This window comes from Gambusia affinis, linkage group LG18 (genome assembly GCF_019740435.1).
Source record: "Gambusia affinis linkage group LG18, SWU_Gaff_1.0, whole genome shotgun sequence".
Taxonomy (NCBI): Eukaryota; Metazoa; Chordata; class Actinopteri; order Cyprinodontiformes; family Poeciliidae; genus Gambusia; species Gambusia affinis.
Window position 1 is genome coordinate 6636712 of NC_057885.1, and position 21068 is coordinate 6657779.

Sequence of the window (21068 nt, forward strand, 5' to 3'; positions counted from 1 at the left end):
GTTCTTGCGCCTGAACTTTTCAGAAAAGAGAGAATCTTCCTGGGCATTGCTGCTGCTCTCGATCAGACGGCCTAAGGGTAAGGCTTGTGGAGGAGGGGTCGCATAACGAGGTAAGATTTTCTTTTGCTACATGCCGTTGTTATGGTAACAATCAGAACTGCTTAGAGAAAACAGACTTTTCATAAGTAGATTGTACCCAGAGTTTAACCCTCTGTTTAAACGTCAGTGATAAAGTGATCACCGCGATATCTGCTCACCTACAGTCCTACAGAAGTATAGCAAAAAATAAATAAAAAATCTTTGTGCCCTACTCACATCCAACTCATAAGGATGATAAATGTGGAACGTACTTTATTGCATAGATGTTTTGTTTTGTTTGTGCATTTCTGAGAACCACCTGACTCATTTGCCCGCCTGTTGTTCAGGAGTTTCACTTTTCGTGTGAATGGCCAGGAGAGTGACACAGCTGCAGTGGATTCAGGTAGGAGTTCGTTTTGTGAAGCGAGATGTTGCCCACCAGCTCCACTTCCATTTCGCCCACACGCAGCGCTTCAACTTCAGAGAATTTCAGCAGGATTTGATTAGAGGCTCACTCTGTGTGTGGACGCAATCAAAGACCTGGTGCAGAGGTTTTCAAAGGCTTTTAAAGGAGCCACAGCCAGGAAATAAAGTTGGACAAATTTGTAGTAAACATTGGCAAAAAACTAGACTTTGTTGTTATTCAACAAACTCATTTTAAGGTACACAATTTAATATTGTTTTACATTAGCAGACAACCTAATATCAATGTTATCTATAACTATAGAAGTTGCTTTTTTCTTTAGATCGGCCTTAATTATTCATGGCATAGATTCAACAAGGCGTGTGAAGGATTGCTCTGAAACTCGTTTCATTGACATGATATACGTCAAGAAATTGCTGCAGATTTTGGCAGCTGCACATCCATGATGCAAATCTTGAAAATCCAGCTGCTGTCTGAGGAGCCTGGTGGAGCTCAGTGTCATGTCTAAGAAACCAGCTTGAGATCATTTTAGTTGCATGATATGGAGCAGGGGAAGTAATTATTAGAAGTGTTGGACAAAATAGGCAACAATACTTAGGCCTAATCAAGGAGTCTGGTGATTTGTGGGAGCAGGCAGTGTTTTTTCCAATTTGTTGTTCAGATTTTGTGAGTCAACGCAAATTGTACCATTAGTTTCCTGTTTTCTTTTGTTATTTTTTTATAAAATACAGTGGTGACCCCTAGTGTTTGGCTTCGTTTTTGCTTGAGAAATATTGACCCTAAGGAATCCGTTTTGTGTTTTTGTCCACTTCAAAGACGGGGAATGGTACTTTCGAGTTCTGCTGCCATCAAACAAGTCTAGTTTACAGTGTCGCCCACCTGTTTCGACTCACAGCCAACATCAAAGCGAACGAGCCAACAGGTGCTGTGTGGGTTTTTTCTTGCCCTTTTGGCCTCCTCCTTTCAGTTGTGTCTCGAGATCTGTGACCCAGATTCCACATAGCTTGGACATGAAGGAGAAACGTGATGCCTCTGTTGACCCTCTGGGTATATTCATGGGGCAAGAGTAAAGATGCTTGCCAAGACTAGAGTGGACGAATCAGACCATTGTGACTTGCTTCCAATTGAGCTACATAGTCTGAACTGAAGGTCTGGCACTTGATAAGGACAATCACAGGTTGGAACGTGGAATCCATCTGGGAACTCAACAATAAAATATAAGAAGAGTAGCTATAAAACACATATCCAAAAGAACTTGTGCTTCAACTGCTTTCAAAACTGTTTGATCTGAACGCGACAACAGACAACCAGCTGAGAATTTTACCTACTTATGTTACACTGTATATATGTGGCACCTTGGTTATAACAGGAACTGTGGGAACTTGTGCTCCTTGAATGTTTCCATGCAGCTGGAGAGAGAGAGAGAGAGAGACAGAGAGAGAGACAGAGAGAGAGGTGGGACTGGAGCAAACATGTAACACTTGCTGCTTAGGGGATGAGAAGCAAAGGAACACACAGCAATCTCAGCAACTCGAGTGGACTATAACTTGGACATCCACGACCTGCGCCTGTGTCAGAGCTTTTCCTCAAAAACTTCAAACAGTAAGGGATCCACTGTCCTTGAGCATCCAGAGGCCAAAAAAGCATCAGCTAATTAAAGTTATTAGGAGAGAGCACAGGGAGAAGGAGCAAAATGGCAGTAGCTAATCCATGCCTCCAGAAAGAGTCGACGGAATGGAAGAGAGAGGTGGAGGAGAGCAGGAAAAAACAGTGGAGGGGGAGGATATGCCACCAGGCTACGGCTGAAGTGAGAGTTGAGGATGAGGCGGAGGAGGAAGGTAAGGATGCCAGCAGCTTTAAAAAGGTGAATGAGGAAGAAGAGAACAGGGAAGTAGGAACTCTGGAGAGCAGCAACGATGGAAGCAAGACATTGACATGTAGCAAAATGACAGAATCTTGGAAAGCTGAAGAAGAGACTGAAAATGATGTTGGAAATCTTCAAGAAGAAGATGCAAATGGTGTGGTATCTGAAGGGCCACTTGATGAGGATGAGAATGAAGAGGAAAGTTTTGTAAAGATGTACTATAAAGATGATTATCCTACAACCGTTTTCCTTGCCTTGAAAGAGTTCAGGGATTCTTTTATTCTCACTGACCTTACGCTGAACACAGAGGATGGCAGGAGCTTATGTGTCCACTCTGCAGTACTGGCTGCTGTCAGCTCACTCATCTGGATAAAACTGAATGAAAGCAGTCTGACTGAAGGTAAACCTGCTCATGCTAGTTCTGGAGGCCGTGGGTGGTCAGTGTCTCTTGGTCCAGAAGTAGATTCTGTCGGATTAGAGGCGGTTGTGGAGTTTGCGTACACTGGACTCATATCATGTTTGAATGACCAAAACGTTTCTCAGATACAAGTTGCTGCTCGAGCAATGGGCTCCCCTCGAGTTTTGGCCCTGTGTCACCTGTACAAAGAGAAACCCACATTACTTTGCAAAGACAATAAAAGGGTAAAACTCTCTGCTGCAGAACAAATGAGCATCAATCTGGAGTCTATAAAGCAGTTGTGGATGGACAGAGTTGGTTGTGATGTCCGGTTGGAAGCAATTGGTGGATCGGTTCTTGGTAAGTACTCAGCCAGTCTTCATAGACCACTGTCCTACAAGACATAGATGTGACTGTGCTCCATATGGTTTTTTCAAAGAGTTATATTGTACCCCATCAGCCCATTATTGCTTCTTTTAGTTAATTCAGCCACTGGGAACTAGAGCAATATCCAACCGATGAAACTGGAGATCACAGACCTCTGAGGACTATTATTTTATTTATTTGTGATGCCTGACTGAGACATTTCTTTACCCTACAAAAGTAAGCTAAATTGCACTAAGGTCTACAGTTGCACAATGGATAAATTAACAACTATGATTTCTAAGATCAAGAAACATCAGAGTTATTGTTATATACATTCGTTTCCACAATTTTATATTCATTGACCAACTGAGTCTGTCTTTAGAAACCAGCTCAAGCCTGAACAGCACCGACAGAGTTAACATTTGTATCTAATACTCATCACCTTCTTCTCTCTAGTTCACAGAGTTATCCTAGCTGTCAGTAGTGACTACTTCCGTGGGATGTTTACGTTGGGTATGAAAGAGTCCCTTCAGTCTTGTGTGAGTCTTCCGTTCCTCTTGGCCTCAGATCTAGAAGTTCTGATTGGCAGCTCCTACAATGGGGCTCTTCCCCTCAACTGGACGGGTGTCTTTGAGATCGCTTGCCTTTCTTTTCAGCTCCAGTATCAACCTGCCCTGTCCTTGTGCTTTAGCTTCCTTCAGCAAGAAATAAATGCTCACACTTGTCTTGACGTGGTATCTTTTGCTGAAGCCTATGAAATGGCACATCTTCTTGAAGCTGCAGATGATTTTGTCCTTCGGCAGTTCCAAGAGGTTGCCTGCACCTCCAAGTTCAAGGACCTGTCTGCCAAACAGCTCGTGAAGTACCTGAATAGCAACTCACTCTGTGTTTCATCTGAGCTTGTTGTGTTTAATGCTGTCCTATCATGGATACAAGCAAAGCCCAGTCGAAGGATTAGACTCGCAGATGAGTTAATGAAAACGGTACAATTTTCCCTGATGACATTTAAGGAATTCAAAGAGGTCCAATCACAGAACATTTGGTGTGATCACATCTTGACAGAGGTTTATAAAAACGTGTCTGAAGACTTCTGCGGCACCCGGACTCCGCAAAAGAGCCAATGCCGTATCTATCTGCCCAAAGAGAGTCTTGTCTTGATTGGGGGCGACCAGATCTCTGAAGACCTGTGCAGCCGCAGCGTCAGCAGAGATGTTTGGTTTGGAAATTCTGTAAGAAGTCTAACAGGGACAAACAAGGCAATTGAGTGGAGAAGATTGGGAGAAATGCCAGCTTCACCAAGGTTCAGTCATGAAGTTGCTGTGCTCAATGGGCAACTTTACATTCTTGGAGGCAAAAAATATTACGGCAAGGGTGACATCTTTAACTCCGTTTACAGGTGAGGCAAGGCAATATGACAAAGACAGGAATAAATTAGTATGTCATCTATTACAGTTTTAACATCTGTATTTATCTCTGCACTCCACATGTAGGTGTGACCCACTTCAGAACAACTGGGAGTGCCTGTGTGAGATGCAAGAGAAGAGATCCTCTTTCTCTGTGGTTGTACTGGATGGACGATTATATGCTGTTGATGGATACTGTGAACCTGATCATATGGATACTGTTGAATGTTACTACCCCACTACAAACTCCTGGAGGTAATCTAGAAAGACGAATAATCAAGAGTTCACTGCCACGTGTATGATTCCACAGCATTCTTTTACCTACTTTATGTCTTTGAACACATTAACACATATGGATTTGTTACTAAAAATATCTTTACTAGTTTAAATGACATGAATGTGGCTATCCTTTGCTTACATCAGTCTCTTCCCTTTCAGATTTGCCTGCCCATTGGATCTACCATTGGGTGGGCATGTAGCAAAGGTTTTCAAAGGGCAGATCTTTATCTCAGGAGGACAAAACACTGACCAGTTATGTGTTCCATCTATGTTCCTGTATCACCCGGAGACAGGAAGCACCTTCCTGACAAGCATGAGCAAGCCTCGAGCTCATCACAGCATGGAGACTTTGGGAGAACACCTGTATGTAGCAGGAGGAATCACCACAAATGATAACATGACCGTTATTGACCAGCTTGCCTGTGAAATGTACAGTCCAGCTGCAAACTCCTGGACCGCGTTTACATCCCTGCAAGTGCCACACGTCGGGGCGGGGAGTGCAGTTTTGGAGGGAAAGTTTTATTTGTTGGGTGGATACAGCCAGGAGGACTTCAGTGACACTAACATGGTCCATCGCTATGACAACGCCACACAGAAATGGGAGAACATGGGACAAATGCCAGGGCCCAACAATGAAATACGAGCATGTGTGCTGCGTTTGCCACAACATTTACGTCTGTAAAATGTTGTCAGCATATCAGCGATTTCAGACATAAACTTTCAGGAGCTAATATTTTTTTTACAATGACGTGTGTTGGGCTTTTGGCTTCTAGTATCTGAAATAGGATTTTTGTAAGGAGAAACTCAAAGTTCAAGTATTCAAGTGTTGAAGTGATCATCTTAAAATCTAAATTATTCATCTCAAACTACACAAATTTGGCGGTTTTATTGACCTTTGCTTCCATTTTTTAAGCTAAAGTTGCCTGTTAATTATGTGCATCCAATAATGAAAAAACAAACACTACTGCAGTAGTAATTTGAAACTTGTAAAGTTTTCAAACTGACTAGAGATGCTATGGTCCCTGTATATTGTAGTAAACAGGTTATTAAGTAAGTGCATTTTTAACAGTGAATCAAAGTTTATTGTTTATGTTTAATATATGTCTTATGATAAATGTGTCCGAACTCTGCGATATATAGGTGCAGAGATATTTATATGACTGAGAGTTTTGCTGAAATAAATTCTGTAAAGTCTCCTTTCATCAGTGGATTTTTTTATAATGTATGTAACATGGGGAATAATTAGGTCTGTCACAATAAATTCATCTGGATGATAAATTTCCCCAGAAGTTAACATGAAAATAATTTTCTCCTTGCAATACAAAACTATGACCACAAGAGGGCCCTGTCCTCCCACTCCCACTTTGCTCAATTGAGACACTAGTAAAAGGTTTTAAGGCACAGTAAACCTTGCAATGAGATAAAAACAACAATTCATACTAAGTCTACAGATCTTCATACCTAACTTAATACATCTACGGTTTAAACTAATTAATTTCCTTTTAACCAGACACTGCATTTTTCTTTTTTTAAAAAAAAAAGTTGTTAAAGTAGCTTTGATTACCATAGAAAGGCTTCCTTCTTACTTTGTCCCACTCTTAAGAAAATATGTCAAATTTAGTTGCATTTTGTTGTCAGTTTGTTGTCAGCAGTAGATTTTCTCATAGTGAACACCTGTAGCTCTCCTCACACTTAACATCAACTCACCACCTCATCCATCTGGCCTCATCCTTCAACAATGATATGAGAAGGATAACCGCACTGGGTTATATTCGTCTAGATCTGCAGTGTTGTTCAGCTGCAGTCATAACAGAGAAGCTGTTAGGCGTCAAAAGAGATGAATCACTATACGTGTCCATCTTCCTCAACAATAGGGTTGTGTTTCACACCAATTCTTCAAGTTTACCCAAAACCAGGATGTATGTCAGTAATAAGATCTTCTGATGACAATTTAAAACAATAGTTGCAGTTTATACGCCAGACAGCCAGTCTGCCCTCAAGAGCTTGGTGTTAGAAAATGGGATTGTGGTGAAACCGGCAGAAGAGAAAGTCCTAAAAAGGCTGTTGTTGTAAAATTGAACTATTCTCAGTCGTGTTTTTCTCCAAAAAAATGTTGGGGTACTACTAAGGATGTGAACTTTTGTTTTCTAGTCAATTGAGTTCCTGTATCATCTTGTCTACCTCTTGATTGATCACAGCTGTGTCCTGTTTCCCTGATTACTCCCTTGTGAATTTAATCCCACCTGTGTTTGTGTTTCGTTGTTGTGTTCTTGTCATAGTCAATGTCAATGTTGTGTCTATGTTCTGTTGCGAGTATTCCCAGTTGCTACCAGTGTCTGCGTTTCCTTGTCTCATTGCTCATGTGCTGCCTGGATTTCTGTACTCGCCTGTAAACGTCACTAAAATGATCATTTTCACACCACAACCTGCATCCTCTGCATTCCATTCATTTCCACATTGTTCATCCTAAGAAATTACAACGATAACGTCTAATTACAAACAAAGCAATTTGTTTTAGTTACACAAAACCCACAATTTACTTTTAGTCAGATGTTTTTGAGAAATAGTGTGTTCACTGGATTGTTTTAAAAAAAGAAAACAAAACCTAAGATTTTTTTTTCTTGTTCTGTCAAATGCCTGTATAGAAAATCTGAAAAGAGTATTCAGTCCGAATCACTCTGATTCAGCTAAATAAATCTCAGTATAATTTCTGTTCTGTAAAGGCCGCATTGGAAAATATGAGTGAACACAGCAGGCAGGAAGGGCAGCGAAGTGTCTCATGGTAAGTCTGGAGAAACTGCAGGTATCCACAGCTCAACACGGACAATATCAGGCTTTCATAAAAGAAAACTAGCAAGAAAATGCTGAAAGAAAGTCATAAGAAGTCCTGTTAGCAGTTTGGCTAGAAAAAGTACAAGAGACATGTGGAAGAAGATGGGCTAGGTTGAAGACAAATACAATTCCAGTTCCCAGTTCTGCACTACTTTGTGTTGTTCTGTTTATTAAAGCGTGAATACTTTGCAAGTCCAAATGACAGATTGGATTTTCTGTAGCGGTTTATGATTATGACCATCTGTTTAGTGTCTGAATTGCTGGGGCAAGTGGAGAAGACAGGCCTTAATGTCAGTAACAGCCCCTGGTAGCTTGCCCATGGTCTCCCACCGCTGGAGGCCGGGGTCAAACCGATGGACCAATCCCGACTCGCTGTAATCGTCCTGGCAGTATCCTCCCAGGATGTAGAGCTTCTCCTCCAGGACAGCCGAGGCAGAACCAACATGGGGCACTGGCAGCAAGGAAAAATCAGCCCAAGAGTCTGTCACTGGGTCATACACCTCACAGGCAAGCTGATCAGTGTAGAACGTCCTCAGGTTGCACAGCCCACCGGCAACGTAAAGGCGCCCTCGCAATGCTTCCATACAGTGTTGGGCTCGGTCACGGGACATGTCCGCCAGGTAGACGCTTCCTCTCTCCGGGTGGTACAGGAGCATGGAGACCAGGCACACGTATTTACAGTTAAAACCTCCAGAGATGAAAATGCCTCCATTTAGGGCAGAGACTCCATAGCCACTGAGAGGCTGGTCCAGAGGATGGACGAAGCTAGGAAAAAGAAAAGAACATACATCAGTTAATGATGATACAAACGTCTAAAATCAGAAACTACTTTCAGTTAAGCTGATAGAATTTTGCTAGCATCTGTTTTTCTCTCATGAAAATTAAATAACTAGACATATCACTAAGGAAAATGATTCCTGGGTTGATTGCCAGTGCCAGCCAATAGCGTGTCAAGCGGCATTGCTCTAAGGTATTTTTGCTTCCCAAGCCACAATTTCTTAAAAATATTTAAGATACTCCATGAAAAAAAAAAATTATAAACAGGCAAATTTGCCCCAAATAACTTGAAGTTATCTACCAAGTAAAAATATCTGTATATTAAACTGTGATTAATCATATTTCAATATTCATCGTCTTGTGCAAATGTAATTTCAATCACCCAATTTATCATCCCAAAGTACAGCAGTTATCCTTCTAATCCCTGTTACAACTTTCTAAAAGTATGTTTCTATTTTAAAAGGTAAACATTTTTTAATTAATTATGGCAAATATTGCCATCTGGTTTCCAGTCACTGGCATTGCATATTAATAAGTTAGAAACTTATGAAGTTCATAATCATACGTTCATCATCTTATGAACTTATGATTAATAAAATCGTAACACAATACAGTTTTACTGGAGCCTTTATTTTCTAACCAAATAAAATCTCAAATATTGATGATTACATTTAAAAAAAGATGATATGGTTCAAAAATGTCAAAGTTCAACTCATTGGTACACTGACACAACTGAGCCTTTCTCTGAGAGAATTTGCATTGTGAGTTCTTCTCCAGAGGGATTCATTTACATATGTTCCAAAAACAAGTTACATTTAGAAACGGACCCGTCACCGAGCCGAACCCTGACTGCAAACCAGGAAAAACCACGTACACCTGCAATAAGGTCAAAGAAAGGTGAGCAGGAAATTCAAAGAAATAAACTTTAACCCTTTCATGCATTGTGGTCACTTTTAGACAGCCGTCTAAAAGCCATTTTCTTGTGCTTCTTGTGGGTTTTTATGTTGTAAATGCACACAGACCACTGAAGTGGACTCTAATGTGTCATAAAATACACTATCAACTACTGGCCATCAGCTGCAAATACAAGAAATTATTTTTGTTAAATCCAATATGGCCGACAGACAAAAAAGCATGCCGACCGACCCAGTCCCTCCATCTACTGTAGAAAAAAAAAATATTGTGACATCAGATAACCAGTAAAGAACAATACTACTGATGTGTTTTTCAAATAACAACTTTGAATTTGGAGAAAATTACAATTGATCAACTAAAAAAAAAAATAAAATAATTTGTAAAAAGTTACAAATTTATTTCTACCTTTTTTATGCCTTAAGAAAATTGAAAAAAACATTGAAAAAAAAAAATCCTGACACAAGGGATCATAATTCGTGCATGAAAGTGTAAAAATAAATCAATGAGTAAATAATAAATACATTAAAAAATAAAACATCCAACCACTGTTCCAACGATAGAAAAACTTCAGTAAAGTCTCACTGAAGCTCTGAATGTTTTGATTATGTTGAGTTTTGTTCAGTAATAATATTTAACACAGATATTAAGCAGCTTGGCCCAATAAAACCCTTTGTTAACTTCTGATGGGATTTTAAACTACTCAAATGTTTAAATATGTATAATAGGTTACAAGATCAGTAATGTTGAAACAAATCCTGTGTAATAACAATTATAATTTAGGAAGTTTTCAAAAGTATTGGCTCCTAAGCATGCCAACCTTTAACTAACTATTTCAGACAGACCAGGTTTGGCCCCTCTTAGTGCTACAACTCTGTAAAAGCACATGAGGGCTTCACCACATCATCATAGGATGGAGGTGAACAGGTAGTGTACCAAAGAGCCCAGAATGCTTCAGCTAGCATGCTTATTATACCAGTCTATAATACAAAATTAGCCATATTGCTAACATTAGCTAAAATGCTAATTGTAGCACAGAGGTATTCTGCTAGCCTGTCTTCTACAAATGACTAGTCCAACACGTCCAGCACTTAAGAAATGTATCTACTACAGTTTTTTATGTTGTATTAATACACAGTGTCTTGTGTTTAAAGATATAGCAATAGCTCCTAAGTATGATACAGTATCAAGTAAATTATGTGTCCTTACAAAACCAGCATGGCCCATCTTTAGTTGTCAGATATAACATCTTCTTTAGCTAGACTCTGATCCAGTTTCCATTTATCCTCTGTTTTAAACATTTAAAATTGTGTTCAGGAATTTATTTGCAAATGACAAATATATTACCTCCACGAGTTGCTATCTGGTTTATACATCTCAACGCTGTCTGTGTTGGTGTCAATCTCTTTGTCTCCGCCAATGGCATAAAGGCGCTCCTCATGCACCACCAATGAGAAGTTACTTCTTGGCTCCTGCATGTCAGCCAAACCTTTCCAAGTGTTTGTCACGGGGTCGTAGCTATATGATGTAGAGTAAAAGACAGGATATGGACAATGAGAACTGAAGTCTACGAAATGGATATAAATGCTGTGTTTTGTTTCCTTACCTGTAAGCTGATGTCATTATGTTATCCTTTGCATAAAAGTAACATCCACCAGCTACATACAACCTCCTGTCCATTACTGCCACACCATGTCTGAACTTTGGCTTATCTGGAATCTCACCTAGTCTCCTCCACTCTATCTCCTTCACCAATCCTGTGCCATTGCGCAAAGAGTTGGCAAACCAGATATCCTGGCTTGGTATACGTTTACCCACATCTGGATCTAGTTGATCTCCCCCGACCACACAAAGAACATCTTTAGGTCGCCTGATTCTGCAGTATTCATCAGACTTTGGGAGACTGAAACCAAATTCCTTGAGAGCGGATCCATAGAGTTCCAGTTCTTTGTCTGCAAAGCACTCCATATGCAGATTAATTGCTCTGACCTCCCTGAACTCACGAAAAGTCATGAGTGGGAAACAAACTCCGCTCATCAGTAAAGCAGCCTGGGCCAACCTCTCTTCGGGATCCGCTTGAATCCAGGAGATTACAGCACGAAATGCAGTCAACTCTGAAGGCACGCACAGACCATCGCAGCGGAGCAAGTCCAAGAGCTTCTTTGCGGGAAGGTCTTGAAACTTTGCTGTCGCTGACACTTCCCTGAAGTTCCTCAGTGTAAAGTCATTGGCTTCCTCGAGGAGTTCTGACAAGCCATACGCTTCAGCGAATGATTCCACGTCTAGACACGAGTTTATCTGCATTTCTTCTCGCATGAATTTCAGGCAAAGCAAGAAAGCAGGTTGAAACTGAAGCTGCAGGGCAGTGCAGGCTATCTCAAAAACACAGTCCCAGCTGAGATGAAGAGTCCCGCTGTAGGACCAACCGATTAGTGCCTCCAATTCACAAGCCGGTACAAAGGGAAGAGCGATGCAGGCCTGGTGAGATTCCCTCATTCCACATGTGAACATTCCACGGAAGTAGTCGCTGCTTGCTGCCAGGATAATTCTATGAACTGGAGTCAGACAAAAGTAAAGGTCAACTTTGGCTACTATCATAAAGTAGTCAGTACAGCAAGCTAAGGTCATACTGACTTACCATGGAAAGAAATCTCATCCAGTTCCAAAATTACATCACATCCAACTTTGTCTTCCAACAACCTTTCAATGAATCGTAGAGTATTCGTCAGATGTACGTCTGCAGAGATTCTATCTTTCTTTTTCGCGTTTATGTTGTTGCAGAGATCCAGGAGTTGTGGGACCTCCAGTACTTTAGCTGCAGTTTTGATCTGAGTTAGTGTGTCTTTGTTTAAAATTGATATATCTCCACTGTAAGCAAACTCAATAACCGCCTGAAGCCCAATTTGGTCAACTTCATTACCCATGTGTACCGACCACATTACAATTTTCCCTTGAGTACTGTGAGATTGTCCCATGTTTTTTTCCTTAAGTTTGTCTAGAATCAAGGCGCTGACTGCAGCTAGAATTAGGGAATGCACACTAAAATTGCTGCCGTCCTCAGTAGTCAGGGTCAGGTCTGTAAGAATAGAGGAAATCTGCAGTTCCTTAAGAGTCATAAATATCTCTTTAGGAAAGGTTTTGCTTGAGAATGTGTAGGCATGATGTTCCATTTCCTCGACTCTCTCATCACTGATATGTCCACCAGCATCGTCCTTATTACTTTGAGTCTTTCTCCCCTCAGACTCTTTGGCTTTATCTCCTTGACTAGCTAGGCCCATCCTGGAATCGTTGTAAGCAACAATTCGCCTCAACTCACGGTTATCTTGTTCTAAACCTTCTCCACCTTCTTCAACCACTCTTTTCCTCCTCTCTTTTTCTTTCCTCCATCGCTCTTCCCACTCCATCGGAAGGTAGTGCCTGGTAAACTCCATGTCAAAGGTGGATTTTTAACTTTGCTGAAGGCATTTGGCAAAATCTCTTGGATATAAAACGTTCACCTCAGCACCAACTCTTCTTTCATACACAGCTCTGTCTTCCACTTCTCTTCAGACTGAGATTTCTACTCCACATAAACAAGCAGCTTTTTATAGCAACTAGGCCAGAGAGATTCAGTTTCAAGAAGTCTCTTGGCTTCACTCAGCTTGTAGTGGTTTTTAGTGTTTCTCTGACAAGCTGAATACATTTGGAAGGTAAAAACAGACAAAAGTAAAAGTTCAACATACAGTTTTAAGGTCTGAGAAAGATGGCAGCCATATCAAGTTACAGAAATGTCAGATGAATTATTTTTCATTTGACCATGAAATTTGTTTTCAATAGTAAATTAGACAGGCATCTCTCAAAGATAACAAAATCCTGTAAAAGGAGAATCAATTTGGAAAGAAATAAACGTAGCTATTTTTTTAATGTGAATTTCAAAATGAATGGAATATTATAAGTAATTTCTGCACTTATATTACATGCAACACAAAGGTCTTTATTGCCATTACAGCAATTGAACCATCACCCTAATCTTTAGCTCTCTCCTTACATCCTTTATCAGATTTAAGTCTGGACTCCAGTGGAGTCATTCAAAAACATTATTATCAGCAAAAAAGCAAGTAATTTTGGTAAATTTGCCAGAGTTATGAATCATGCTGGGCTTCACTCTTTGAATGAGAGTTAGGAGAAGATCCGAAATGCAAATCACTGGTTAACATTCAAAATCATAAGAAGCCTCAGCGGCTTACTCTGCTTTCAGCTTTAATGCCATAAACAGAAATGACAACATTTAAAGCGCCATATTCTAAAAACGTGCCAGAAGATTTCTCATCAAATTTCTTTAAGTATCACTATTTGCACCATTTTTCTGCTTCTTCAACCCTTGCATCATGTGATCTATTTAAGTATTTGGCTTTCTGAACTCACGTGCCTTTGACCATGAGCATGTTTTCTTAATAAAGACTAATGCATTTCTCCTCTGGATTCTGTTGGTGAATTTTGTTGTGGATTATTCAGAACCTGTTTTTAGATAGAAAGGTAAAATGATCCTAGGCTTTGAGGTTTTACTGTGTGATTTTTCTGAACTGAATCTCATCAAGTAGAACTTTGTAGCAGTGCCCTTCCTGAATGGTAATTCACTGTATAACGACCAATGGCTCTTTGTAGCTAGTAGTGGAAACGTGGACTCACGATTGGTTGATGAGATCGATTTCATACAGAAGTTGTTCAGTTGGGAAGTTAGCATCAAATTTCCCAATTGGACTAAAAGAGTAGATTGGTGATGTACAGATCTAGGTTTCTATGTTTGTATTTTGTTGTTTTTTCGCATCTTGCCTTTCATTGTATCCAGCTGACTCTTGTTGATCCTTAGTCGTTGTTGAGTCCATCCATCCATTTTCTCTACACCCTTGTCCCTAGTGGGGTCAAGAGTCATTGTGGAGTCATTCTTTGGCATTGATTAGTTGTTCTGAATACTCTGTTTACTATTCCTAGTGGTCTTGGCTCTGTCAACTAGTTTTTGGACTTTGTTAAACTCATTCTCTCACTGTGACCTTGGGACTTGCTGCATTTATCCCGATCCTAATCACAACCAGTGTTGGGTAGTAACGAATTACATGTAACGACGTTACGTAATTTAATTACAAAAAAAGAGTAACTGTAATTCGTTACAGTTACAATGAGAAAATATGTAATCCAGTTACAGTTACTTCCGAAAATATTAAGAATTACAAATTTAGTTACATTTAAAAAAATATGTAAACAAAACCTTTGTGAAATATGTAATGATATTTTTATTGCTTTGCGCTCTTTATCGCCGTTTCCCGCTACGGCTCCTTGTCTCTATCATAGCCGCAATGCCACTCTGATGTTCCATCCTGTGCTGGTGGAGCCTCCTGGAGGAACAGCAAGCGAGCGGACGGTTCCATTTCAGCTCAAGCAGCGCATCAAAAATGACAACCTTCCAGCACTAGAAATTTAAGGATCATTTCATTTATGTAACCCAGGCTCTCCCTCTTCAGACCTGCAGCTGGTGGAAGACACCCTATGGGCTCTGCGTTGTGTTTCTTTTCGTGAAAGTGGGGTGTGTTCGGTGCAAAACAAGATGCAATCTGCAGCCAACTGGCACACTGAACAAACAGAACAAAAGATCGGCATACCAACGCAATGTATATTTTACACCGGGCTAGCGGAGCTGCTGCTTACCTTACAGGCAGTAAACACACTGTAAGGAATACAGCAGCTCGCGCGCAAAAATCCCCTGCACTACGGTGTCCCCGACAGGACAAACATCTCGGAATTGTGGTAATACCAGCAATTACAGAAAACAATAGTACCCTCTTCTGTAACATTTATGCACTGCTTTACATTTACATCTGTGAATATAAAAATGTTTTACAAATATTTGACTGTTTGGTGTTGATGCATGACAAACGTTGGAATATATTCTTTCCCATGAGACATTGTATGCAATGTGCTAGTGTTATGATTTTCATGAACATAAAGTAAACTAGAAAATTCCTGAAGAAATTTAACTGGGGCCTGCCAAAGTGTGTCGGTTTGGACCCAGGGTTTTGATGCTAAAAATTAGCATCAATGCTAACTTAGCTGAATAGTAGTCATTAGCTTGTGGAAAGTCACAAGTATGTTAAGTAAGCTGGACGTGCACCATTCAGTCTGTTAAAATGAGTCTATAAGCTGAAATTAGCCAAAATACTAATGTAAGCCTAAATGCTTTCAGCAGCATGTGGGGTATCATTAGAATGTTCTCTATAATTTACTTACTCCATTCAGTATACTAACCATGGCTATTAAGTCAGAAAAATAGGTAATAACTTATTTAAGCTAAAAGGCTAATGCTGACAGAAACAGATAATGGAGAATCATATTATTGCACTGCCTGTGGCGGTACACTAACCTGCAGTGCACTAAGAAAAATAAAATGTTGAACATGGGTCAATACTCATTAAAACCTCAAAGTAATCAAAAAGTAATCAAAAGTAATTAGTTACATTACTTTTTAAAAGTAATCGAAAAAGTTACACTACAATTACATTTTAAACAAGGTAACTTGTAACTGTAACGGATTACATTTTTAAAGTAACTTACCCAACACTGATCACAACGAACCACTTCATGATGTCCTCAAGGTCCATTGTCCTGTTTGGTTGTAGATTAATAATCTAAAATAATGAATCTAAAGTCAGGAAGGATCAGAGCACATCCTTCCTGTTGTCAACCTGGTTCTTTATTTACTTCCTACCTGTATTACAGTAAATCGTAACAACAACTGACTCTGACAAAGACACGTATTCAGAAACAGCCAATATGTGCAGCTTCGTCATGATCAGAGATGTATTACACATTTTTTATAAGGATTTTACAGGACGATAATGTTTTACATGGAGAGATCAGTAGGGTTCTGTGTTTTATTGTAACACAATACAGTTTTACTGGAGCCCACATTTTCTAAACAGAATCTCGATTATTGATGGTTTTGTAAAACGTATATATATATATATATATATATATATATATATAGATATATATATATATATATATATATATATATATATATATATATATATATATATATATGTGGTTCAAATATGTCCTTAAATTTTAACTTATTGGTACACTGACACAACTGAGCCTTTCTCTGGGAGAATTTGCATTGTGAGCTCTTCTCCAGAACTATTAATTTACATGTGCTACAAAAACAAGTTATATTTATAAATGGACCCGTCACTGAGCCAAAGCCTGACTATAAACCAGGAAAAGACCAGGCACACCTGCAATAAGGTTAATGTAAAATGAGCAGGAAATAATTAGTAAGTAAAAAATAACCACTGTTTCAATGACAGAAAAACTACGCTGTATCACTGAAGCTCAGAATGTATGAATGTAATTAAAGAAAATTTTTTTTTTCCTGAAAAACTGTTAAATGTCATGTTTTGCAGCATCCTGAGATAAAAGAGTCTCTCTGTCTCCAAAACAAAACTGATTTTGTTAAGTCAGTAGAACATTTCTCCCCTCCGCCTTTAGAGGTTAGAACAAAACAAAACCCTGTGGTTCTTGCTTTCTTTGTCATGAATGGATTCAAAATAATTATATTCCTGAGAAATAAGTTTGGCATTTTGAAGAGCACCACGTCCTGTCCCATGTTTACTCTATTCAAATTCTGACAGCAAAATCATATGAAATTCCCATTGCAGACTTGCTCTTTGGACAGTTTTCAACAGAATATTCAGAGGAGACTTTCTGTTTGAAGACAGTAAACAAACAAAACTAGACAAGTTTTTTTTCTAAATACATCCATTTCCATAATATATAAACGCCACAACATCCACGCGCAAAAACCTTTCAATGAAAAATGTGAATTTACTAGAAATGATCATGCTTCCATTAAACAAATTTACTTTTGTAATTTCAATTTGCTCAGTTCTATTGTGAATGGAAACTCAGTTAATGTCAATCTGTATGTGGCTGCAAATGTGAGAGAAACCAGGAAGTGTCTTCTTCTCTCCAAACACAAAACTCTGAGGTAGATAATAACTCAACCCAAAACAACCCAGATGAACAGTTATCACTGTCATCAGTTTGGTCTTTAAAATGTCTGCAACATTTTTATTAGAGAGACAATCTGAAACTGTAAGATTGAAACAATAATAAACAGTGTTTTTATTCTCAAAGAGCAGCAGAGCCTCAGCAGTAAGACGCCATAATGACTGTTAATGTTTCTCTGGAAGATCAACCAGGTTCCCAGGATATGGAGGTTGGCTCAGCTTGTTTACATTTGTCCTTCCTGTTAATACTTGAATGTTTTCTTGTGAAATATGTTTTGAATATTTAAATAATGAAATGTTAAAATTCAGCTGCTGTTTAGAGAGCAGCAGTTGACCTGGGACAGTTTCAGCAGAGCATCAAGAGGAGAGAGTCTCATTCACTGAGGGGGAAAAGGAAACGTGTAAGTTTTAGAAAAATGTCTGTCGATAAGATTTAATATCAATAACATCATTTCTTTTATACGTAAAATAATATATATATATATATATGATTCAAAGCTTTATGTTGTGAAAATGTGTTTTCTTTCTGCCATTTTTAATTTTGATTTGATGTCATTAACTTCTTAAAAACATATTATTCAAAATTCCAAAATTGACATAAAACTTTATATTGTTACATTTCATAGATTTTCACAAATTAAATCATTTTCTTCCATTGAGTTCTTTTACCAAATACTTTTTAACTTTTACTTGAGCAACAATGAGAAAATTAATTCTATTATTACCAAAGTGAAACAACTTTTAGTTGCTCCACTTTGTTTCCAGTTTATGTCTAAGATCATGAGATGTAAAGATATTAATAGTCAGTTATTTCTGTAACTGTAATAAATATCTGTACTTTAGTCAATACTCCGTCTGTTCTGCTGGATCCTGATTATAGAAGTTGTTGTTTTTTTCACATTACAAACTTTGTATGGATTAGAAATGATTTCTTTCATAAGCAGAACGACTCCACCACGTCTTGCCCCACCCTTGGTTTGAATATCCAAATGATGATATTTAAATTTCAGCTCAATAACAGAGCTGTGTTAGTGGAGCTCTGCTTGTCATGAATGGAAATATTCTACTGAGAACAGTTTTAGTAAAACAAGACAGAAAGAAAAGGAAGCAGATGGAAATGAAAACTCTGAGTTTGAGCTTTTGGTACATGACAAACTTCACTTTTAAGTTAATGTTAAGTCATGTTTAATGTTTTAATGTTTTATTTCTAATTAGAGAAAAAGGCTGAGCAGAATGTCTCTCTGTCTGTCTTGGTCTCTCTGCTCTCATTGTTTCTCTGTCCAGTGGAGGGAGAGCTGCAGCTTTTCACTGTTTAAATGTTCTTCATCCAACAGAGACAAACTGCTGGAGGAAAATCATTCATCTGACAGCAAAGATGCAGTGGAGTCTGATTCTGCTCTTCCTGATGGGTAAGTTGATCTGAAACACAACTAGACTACAAGGAAATAAAGTTAACTCTTTGTTATCACACTGAAATGTTCATGAAAGCAGTTCATGAACTGATTGGGAAGAAATCCTCAAAATTTAATATGTTTTATCTTCACAGCTCAGTGTTGTTTCATTGACTGTCAGCTCTATCAGTTTCACTACATTAATCAGAATAAGAACTGGACTGAAGCTCAGCAGTACTGCAGAGAGAAACACACTGACCTGGTCACAGTGACTAACAGAAAGGACATGAAGAGACTCAACATCTCAGCTGGAGGTCAGAGTGGAGCTTGGATTGGTCTGATCAGTAAACCAGAATTTAACAGAACATGGTACTGGTCTCTGACTGGAGTGGAGTTCAATGAAAGTGAAACAAAATGGAACCCAGGACAACCGACTGATACAGGAATTCAAGGTCGTGAGAACTGTGGGGCTGTGCATCAAAATCTCACATGGTTAGATCAGGGTTGCCAGTGGCCTGAATATTTCCTCTGTTATGATGGTGAGTATTAAAAAACACAAAATCTAAACTCTATAGATTGTCTAATAAAACAATCTGGATAAAATATTTAACACAAAAAGAAAATGAAAGTCTTCACTAACAAAAAGCAGAAATTGTTGTTTTCAATGCTTCTGCCAGTAAACCTGATTTTGTGTTTATTTTAACAACAGTTATAACAGATTAAAATTTTCTGTTCACTCCACAGAAACTAATACAACCCATAAATATCACCTGATTAAAGAGATGAAGACCTGGCAGGAAGCTCAGAGTTACTGCAGAGAGAAACACACAGACCTGATCAGTGGAACGAAGCAACTAGAGGATGAAGAAGTGAAGAAATTGATGAAGTCTTCAGATCGTAGAGCATACTTTGGTTTATTCAGAGACAATTGGAGGTGGTCAGATGGAAACAGTTTCTCTTTCAGACACTGGAATAATGAATTAAACAATCCAGAATCTGTCAGAGATCTTTGTGCCAAGATTGATGATGGAGGCAGATGGAAGAATGAGAACTGTGATGAAAGAAAACCCTTCATCTGTTATGATGGTGAGAAACTCTGACATTCATGTTCACAAATCAACAGAACAATTTGAATTTCTTTGTGTTCATTTAAATTTGTGGATGTTTTCTAGTGTTTTAAATATGCTCTATATTTAATGTCAAACCTGCAAGTGTTTTTTTTGTTACTTTTTACAGATAAAGTGATCCTGATCAAAGAAAATAAAACCTGGGAGGACGCCTTGACCTACTGCAGAGATCATCGTGATGACCTGGTCATCATCACCAACATGGAGGAACAGAGATGGATCCAGGAGAAAGTCAAGAACGCATCGACTGGTTATGTCTGGTTGGGTTTGCGCTTCCACTGCTTGAAGAACGTCTGGTTCTGGGTCTGTAAGAAGAGGACCAGCTATAAGAACCCGACCTCAGCAGGATTGATGAACTGTAACACGTCTGGAGCCATGCAGGCTGGAGGAGAACATAGATGGTTCCAAAGAAACGACACAGAGGAACTGAACTTCATTTGTTCTAAGGTTTAAAGTTCACTCTGATTTCTGGTGACTTGAGTTTGTTGTTTCCAAAGTGAATATTTGGATGTTTGGCTGCATAAACGTTTGAAATGTAATTTTAAAGTAGAAACTAATGTTACGGCTCCAGTAGGTCTCTTCTTGCAGGATTCTGCAGACAGACAGGTGTTGTTGTTTGGCCTGATTAAAGCTGAACGTCAGGAGACTTTTTCCTTCTCCCTCCTCAGAACCCATTTGGTTTGCTTTGGGTCCTATGGTTGGTTTTTTTAGGGTTGTTTTGGCTTTTGCTTATTTTTTATTATTCATGAGTTTTTGCATTAATCTATTTTGGTTTCTTATTTCAGGTTTGATTTCTTTAGTACAATTTAATAAAAACATTTTTCTTAAAGTCAGAAAATTCTTGTGTTTTCTCCTTTAATGTTACTCCAACAAACAAACCCGGTGGACGTGACGATATATTTAGACAGGAGGAAGAAAAATCTTCTTAGCAGAAGACTCTCAGTTATCGATCTTAATATTCAGTTTGTATTTTGAAACACAATAAAACAGGTTTAATATCTATGGAGATAAAACAGTCCATACGACGATCCACAGCGTCTAACGATTAGTAAACCGGAAAAAAATATAAATAATAAATTGTGTGTAACTCTGAGTACTTGTAAATAATTGGTCAAATGTGCACACAAATATTAATAAATTATGAATACAAAACAAAAGCACAAACACACAATAACA

At 38.8% G+C, this 21068-nt stretch overlaps 3 protein-coding genes across 5 annotated transcripts; 2 read left to right on the forward strand and 1 right to left on the reverse strand.

Annotated features, from left to right (window-relative positions):
* Positions 1 to 1965: 1965 nt before the first annotated feature.
* LOC122820224 (kelch-like protein 33) lies at positions 1966 to 6247 on the forward strand. The gene is made up of 4 exons (XM_044097464.1): positions 1966 to 3123; positions 3586 to 4525; positions 4620 to 4787; positions 4971 to 6247. Exons 1-4 carry the CDS (start codon positions 2196 to 2198, stop codon positions 5491 to 5493), a joined length of 2559 nt encoding a protein of 852 aa, XP_043953399.1. The 5' UTR covers positions 1966 to 2195; the 3' UTR covers positions 5494 to 6247.
* A 586-nt stretch (positions 6248 to 6833) lies between these two features.
* LOC122820226 (kelch-like protein 33) lies at positions 6834 to 12839 on the reverse strand. The gene is made up of 4 exons (XM_044097466.1): positions 11971 to 12839; positions 10939 to 11887; positions 10680 to 10850; positions 6834 to 8408 (listed from the first exon to the last, which is right to left on the reverse strand). Exons 1-4 carry the CDS (start codon positions 12761 to 12763, stop codon positions 7889 to 7891), a joined length of 2433 nt encoding a protein of 810 aa, XP_043953401.1. The 5' UTR covers positions 12764 to 12839; the 3' UTR covers positions 6834 to 7888.
* A 4510-nt stretch (positions 12840 to 17349) lies between these two features.
* On the forward strand, positions 17350 to 20684 carry LOC122820234 (C-type mannose receptor 2-like). Of its 3 annotated transcripts, XM_044097476.1 has the most exons (6): positions 17350 to 17583; positions 17684 to 17775; positions 18709 to 18783; positions 18921 to 19304; positions 19510 to 19851; positions 20002 to 20684. In XM_044097476.1, exons 3-6 carry the CDS (start codon positions 18750 to 18752, stop codon positions 20343 to 20345), a joined length of 1104 nt encoding a protein of 367 aa, XP_043953411.1. In that variant the 5' UTR covers positions 17350 to 17583; positions 17684 to 17775; positions 18709 to 18749; the 3' UTR covers positions 20346 to 20684. The 3 variants fall into 3 exon arrangements, with proteins under 3 accessions (XP_043953411.1, XP_043953413.1, XP_043953412.1); XM_044097478.1 differs by lacking the exons at positions 17350 to 17583; positions 17684 to 17775 and adding an exon at positions 18442 to 18517; XM_044097477.1 differs by lacking the exons at positions 17350 to 17583; positions 17684 to 17775 and having other exon boundaries at positions 18626 to 18783.
* The last annotated feature ends 384 nt before the right edge of the window (positions 20685 to 21068 follow it).